Below are 6,755 nucleotides of genomic sequence, written 5' to 3' on the forward strand. Positions count from 1 at the left end.
CTTTTATGGTTATTTGCGTGGTTCCGTATCTCAAGCTGCTTTGAGACGTATTGCTGAAAAGTTTTTGAGAGTTGATTATGTTGGAACTAACAGGCAAATATGTGGTTGCACTCTTAGAACATCTTATGGGTTACCTTGTGCTTGTGAGTTAGGAAGATATGCACTAGGTGGTATACCGATACCCATAGATGTTGTTCATGTTCATTGGAGGAAACTAACTATGGAAGTTGAGTTAGAGGTAGGTGCAGATGATGGATCAGAGGTGGATATGACTTGTGCAATGGATGAATTGTGGAAATGATTTAGGTCATTAGATGTTATTGGGAAAAGGGCATTAAAGAGTATGGTATGTGAACTAGCATACCCAACAATGACTCCATTGTGTCCACCACCCGAGAAACTAAAAACCAAATGAGGAGTGAAGAAGAAAGGGAAAAAACAAGCAGAATATGATGTTTATATGGACCATTCGTATCATGAGTATGTTGATAAGGCATCTCAATCTTCACAAAGACAATCTCAACCATCACAGACTTCTAAGAAGTTAAAATTATCAAAGAAGCAACCACAATTCACTCTTCAATTTCCTAATCATATTAGGTCATACATTGAAGATGTAGTTAATGTTGAATCAGATGGTAATTGTGGATTTAGAGTCATTGCATCATTGCATGGATATGGTGAGGATGGTTGGCCAATGGTTCGCAGAGAGTTGGGGTTGGAAATAATAGACAAGGATAAGTCAACTTTGTATGACAAGTTATTTTCTAATTGGTTGTCAGAAGTGAGAGAATCTTTGATGATAGAATCCTTTGGTTCACAGCCACCTGAAAAATGGTTGACTCTACCAGATATGGGTTACTTGATAGCGAATCGCTATAATGTTGTACTTGTCTATTTAGGCAATTCGTGCATGACTTTCTTTCCGATGACAAGTTCACATTCACCAAATGTCTCTATTTATTGCATTGGTTTTATTAACCAAAATCATTGGGTTCAGGTACGTATTTTGTATGACAACTTATTTTATATGATTTAATATTTTAATTATTTCACTTAATATTTTATATAACTTAATATTTTAATTATTTCACTTTATCAGGTTAACATGAAAGAGGGGTTTCCGTTGCCACCGGTCACATTAGATTGGAGGAAATTTCGTTCTCATACAGCAACGTCTTGGATGTTAGGATTTGCAGGACGTCTACAACATTGGAAATTACTTACACCTATATTAACATGAATATGTACTCAAAACATGAATATGTAATCAAAACACGAATTTTATATTATGTCTATTATATTCAGTTCTAAAACTTAATACATAAATTAATGTGGACGAGAAATATGCAAAGCTTCAAATAAATCAGCAAACGGTGGATCTTCCTCTTCGGCATTAACCTGTCTCAGATAGCGATGAATCAATGTAATACACGAGCCCAATCAGGATCAGATGGTCCGGCGTCATATACAGGAACTGGTACCTCTCTTGGATCGTCACGATGGGGAGGGACCAACCGTGGATGCGAAACACAATAATACCACTCCAGATAACCATCTTCTACATCAGATGGAGTGGTGGCCAGGGTAGTTGGACGGATCACAACGATAACGCTCTGATGGTAACCAATCTAATCAACATCAATATCCGTCGCCATCATACAATCAAGAGGTGGGGATGTAACATACTGTCTGTACCCGAACTGACGTAAACATCTGTCAGGCAAGTATGGAACAACTATGTCACCCCATTTCAAACACCCCATATAGAGACATATCTCATCAAACTGACGCCATGCTCTATGATCCTCAAATGGACGCCATATGACTCCGACAGAAGTCAGCTCGTCCAAAATAGGTCGTAAATCATCAACCTTCAGGACTCCTTGCCTATACGACCATCTCATCGCTCGAGGAAGACCACAATTATCAGATGGTTTCCAATTCTCCCCTCTTTTTCCAACAGTTGGAAAGTACTCGTGAATCCAGCACTGTTACAAAATACAAACATAATAAATAAAATAAATTAAGTTAACATATTTTATAAAATGAATCCAACACTTAATAAACAAAATTAAATTATATACCTGTAGGAGAGTAGGATATCCACCGAGCTGTTTGCAACTGAACATGGACGCATCTCCAAGATATCTGTATAGGGTAACTAGTGCAGCTGCTACCCAACTATATCATGAACATCTATCTAAGTCCGTAAACAATAGGAGGTATCGTGCCTCTACAAGTGTAAAGGTCTTATCGGCAAAAATGATGGAATCCAGCAACATCAACAAATATGCTCTAGTCGCATATGCCCAGCTGGAAGCAGCTCTATGCTGTACGAATAAATCGTATAACCACTCCAACTTATAATACGAACCCCTGCAGCTATGAACATGTGATTGTGCCTCACCCTGTGACACTCCTAAGTAGTCAACAACAAGTTCAACAACTACCTCTTCCGTGACATCCTGAGGACTCCAGAAGATACCCCTGATGGGCAAGTGAAGCAGACATGAGACATCATCCAAAGTAATGCTCATTTCACCAAACGGCATGTGAAATGAAGATGTCTCTAGATGTCATCTTTCCACAAATGCAGAGACAAGATTTGTGTCTATCTTGTTCAGACTAGTTCTCTGAAGTGAAGATAAACCAGATCTAGATACCCAACTCTCCATCTGTGGTGGAAGAGCCAATGGAACCCTAGATGTCAGCTTCAGTCCATGTCCAGCAACCTTCAACTCTTTCTTTGGACCTTTTTCCTAAAAACAATTAAAACACATATTAGAAAACACAATATAAAATATTCAACTATTATTCATTTTCAATATATCCCGTTTATTTACCTCACCAAACCATAAATGCCGAGCAACATGATGCTCGTACTTCACCAAAAGAGACGTATCGTACGACCCTCCCGGATATCCAGCTGGCTCAGCTGCAGATGAAGATGCGCTCCGGCCTAAAGTGCGGTCTGGAATCCTACCACTACAAAAAAATATTATAAAAAAAAAATTAAAAAAAAAACGCACAGGAACACTTCAAAGAAGAGTTCATGTGTGGAAAAATAAAAGGTTGACTATCGGAATACTTCTTAAAGGAGTTTCGGTTTAGTTCATCCAAACCGAAAGTCTTTAAGAAAGAGTTCCGGTATACAACCAACCAAACCAGAAGACTTTCTAAAAGACTTCCGGTTCAATGCCCCCAAAAGGAAACAAACCAGAAGACTTTAGATAAGTGTTCCGGTATACACTATGTGAATCAGAAGACTTACTCTTAGTGTTCCGGTTTACAATGCCAAAAAATGCAAAAATATGTGTTCCGGAAGTCTTCAAACACAAATGGAAAAAATTTCAATTTTTGAAAAATATACCCTATTTATATGAGGGTATTTTGGTCAAAAAAAATTTTATTTGTATGGGCGTGATACAATCGTAGGGATACGAGCTAAAGTTTTCCTTAAAAAAGCGATCCAAGAACAGCTTCGAGAGTCTTGGCAAACTTCCCAATAAGATGCCACGAAGGAAGCGAGATGCACCTCGCCGGAACGCGATCCCGTCTTCATGTATCCAAGCCAACGCACCACAACATCGTCGAAATGGTTCCCACATTCAAAACGGAGTCTCGCTTCAATCTAGATCGCGTACCCTGTCTTCGAATCTCGTATGAACACTAGAGCAAGAACGAAGCCCTGAATTCGTCGCCGGAATCGAAACCAACAAAGGTTTCTTCTTGTGCGTTAATGAAAGTAGACAAAGGGAAAAATTCATCGGATGATTCCGACGTGGTGGCTTCGGGTGATCTTCTCCTTCGATTCAACGTTGTTGTCGTCTTCGGTTCGAGTTGTGGTTGAATCACGCTTGTGTTGCCGTTATTGTTCTGGGATGGAGGATGTTGGCGCTTCTTCTTTGTCGCGTGCGATGGCGTATTGAGCTTGATGCGAAGCCTTATTCGTGTGCGTCCGCTTGACCCTTTTTTTGCAGAAGAACAGTGGAGCCTCGTATGCGCGTCTCTTCCGGTATGCTTCTCCTCAAGCTCCTTTCGATTTCTCCCCTTCAATCCTTCTGTTTCTTTTTTGTTTTCTTCTTCAATCTTCTCCTTGACAGAGAAACAAATGAAGGTTTTTTTTGTTACGTATTGAGAGGATGGGATTTTTGCAGGTTCGGTTGGAGATTCAAAGTGGCTTCGTTATGGTTTCTTGAGGTAGCGGTGGATAGTTGGTCCTGTTGTGGCTTCCTGGAGGAGGTTGTGTAGGTGGTTAGAAGAAAATCGTCATAGTAGTTTAGAGCTGATTCAGGTTGGGAAGAGGATTTTGATCCTCATGAGGGTGAAGAATCACTTAACAGGTTCAGAGTTGGTTTCTATGATTGAATCACCAACCCTCTGCAATGATTGGGTAATGACTTATATAGGGATCCCTGCCAATTAGTTGCCCGTTATTCCTTTTAATTCTAGGGGTTTATTCCCTGCCAATTAGTTGCCCGTTATTCCTTTTAATTCTAGGGGTTTATGGAGTTGTGTTCCATTCTGTTAAGGCAGTTGGAGATTCAGTTATATGTTAGTTTTTTTTCTGTTTTGTATCCATGAGATTGTTATAACCGAATTCAGTTTGGATCGGTGAAGGGATTCTAATATCGGTTATGTTTCAATTCTGTTAGGTTTTGGAAGGAAGTTTAAGAAGTGTTGTTCAGTTGGTTATTAATTGGATGGCGGTTAGGTTAGTTAATAAATTCAGTTATGGAATTAATTATGGGGTTAATTGATGGTTGTTCAATGAATGGGATATGCTAGCCAATGATTAGGACGCCAACTATTAGCAGGTGTCTCTTAGTTAATTCTGTTATGCTGATTTTCTGTTGTAAAATTGATCATTTCAGGTTGAAGCGTGAGGAATATCCGCTGATTAAATAGTGCCATGCTAGAATGAATTGCTTTGGAAGGTTCACCTGCATTGCTTTGTTGCTGGTTGTTACTTGCAGAGTGTCGTAATGTCCTGCCAGAATTTAATATTGCTTGCTATCTTGGACGAAATCTTGCTTGAGGTAAGGATTTTCTTTTGATGTTGACATTGTGAATGCTGGAATGTTGTTATACCATGACGTGTAGAATGAGTTGGGTTAAGATAAAAGTTGGTTGAGATCCAGTCGAAATTTAGGAGAAATGTAAAATGAAATACAACTTCTATTTTTCTTTAAAAAGAATCATGTTATTTATACTTGGAAAGAAAGTTAGTGCTTGCAACGGTTGGTTGAGAGTCAAGAATTTCAGAATGGTGAGTTTATCCTGAAATTTAGCATATTCCTGTTGTCCTTTGGTTATGCAGGTTATGTCGTAAAACCTGTTTGTCAATTTGCTTTGGTTTCTGTTGCATTCTATTAGTTTTTTTTTTGTCAAGCTTGGCAATGTTAACCTGTGTCCTGTTAGAAACGATTTTGCAGGATGAATACTGAGAACGTTTAGCAAGCTTATGCGTTTTGAGTTTCCGTTGGTGACGAGTGAGGTTTATGAATTTGTAGGTTTAGTTATGATGATTTTTTTGTGAACCATTAATCCTGCTGGTAATTTAGCTGAAATTGGCCTATTGGCATTCATGGCAAATTAATTTGGTTTCGTTGATTTTAAGGAGAGTGTTGGATTGCTGTTATATATTTCCGTCTGTAATTATGGCCGGGTTAATAGTGAGGTTGCAAAACAAACAGTCCCAGGTTCTGTTATGATTTGAAAAGATTGTTGCTTTTTTCTAAAAATAGTTAGGGTAATGGTTGATTCCATTAGTGAAAAAAGGTTTACCATTAGGATCATGCTTGTTATAAAGGAAATTTGAGCAGTGGTTCTGACATGAATGCTTGATTTTGTGCTTGCAGGTTACGGTGATTTTGGCGGGGCGTATGGGCTGTGGAGCATAGCATGAAAAGGCTTGAATGTGAAGAACTCAAAACATGCTAACACACTAAGGTCCAAGATGCTTGAAGACCTTGGAGGCAAAGGTGGGATGAAGAGAATGGAGTTTAGAACATAGGAATTGACCTTGTAACTTCTTTCTTGTAATTGGTTTGAAATTTGAATATTGTAATGAGATTGGATTGTAAAAACGAATTGAAATCAATGGTTGGTTTGAACTACGTAGTTTTTTTTGGTTGGATGGAATTATGTTGGAAATGTAAACATGGAGAGTCAATGAATTTGTATTGAATGTGATGTTGAAATGGTTAAATGTAATGAGTGATAGGATTCGCAATTGTTATAGAAGGTTTGTTTATGGATTGTATATGCATTGAATAAAAGGTTTAATGAAACATTGGAATTGATGGTTTAAGTACAAAATGGTTTCTAGTTTGAATGAAATTGTATAGTATTTGGTATGAGAATGGCTTGTAGAGTTTTTAAAGATTTGAATGTATGGGTTTTATAATAGGAATTCAAATGGAAATGGTTTCACTTTGAATTAAAAAATGGTTTATGGGGTTATGGATATTGTTGAAGATTAGCACATATCAAATCATAATCATTTGATTATGATTTGTTAAGCTGTTACAAAACAGTGGTGTAAATAGATTTATTCTCTATTATTATTATTTCCTTATTTAGGTAGCAGCAATTATACGAAGTTATTTCTCTGTTTATTAACAAGTTAGTACAGCTTGTTGTATCCTATTTATACCGTACAATGTAATAGTTCCTATCACAATGAAATATACAATATATTTCTATATGGTATCAGAGCACAAGATCTGAACCATCCCTAAATCTTGAGC

The 6,755-nt window shown here is 37.8% G+C and overlaps 1 protein-coding gene and 1 long non-coding RNA gene across 2 annotated transcripts; one reads left to right on the forward strand and one right to left on the reverse strand.

Moving 5' to 3' along the window:
* Positions 1–2,317: 2,317 nt before the first annotated feature.
* On the reverse strand, positions 2,318–3,057 carry LOC127102241 (uncharacterized). Its single transcript, XM_051039640.1, has 3 exons — positions 3,041–3,057; positions 2,847–2,988; positions 2,318–2,762 (listed from the first exon to the last, which is right to left on the reverse strand). The coding sequence occupies exons 1-3, from the start codon at positions 3,055–3,057 to the stop codon at positions 2,580–2,582; spliced, it is 342 nt and encodes a 113-aa protein (XP_050895597.1). The 3' UTR covers positions 2,318–2,579.
* A 376-nt stretch (positions 3,058–3,433) lies between these two features.
* LOC127105847 (uncharacterized) lies at positions 3,434–6,304 on the forward strand. The gene is made up of 5 exons (XR_007795148.1): positions 3,434–4,018; positions 4,161–4,396; positions 4,659–4,717; positions 4,878–5,042; positions 5,865–6,304. It is a non-coding gene; the product is annotated as an uncharacterized LOC127105847 (long non-coding RNA).
* Positions 6,305–6,755: the final 451 nt, after the last annotated feature.

This window comes from Lathyrus oleraceus, chromosome 7 (genome assembly GCF_024323335.1).
Source record: "Lathyrus oleraceus cultivar Zhongwan6 chromosome 7, CAAS_Psat_ZW6_1.0, whole genome shotgun sequence".
In the NCBI taxonomy this organism is placed as follows: Eukaryota; Viridiplantae; Streptophyta; class Magnoliopsida; order Fabales; family Fabaceae; genus Lathyrus; species Lathyrus oleraceus.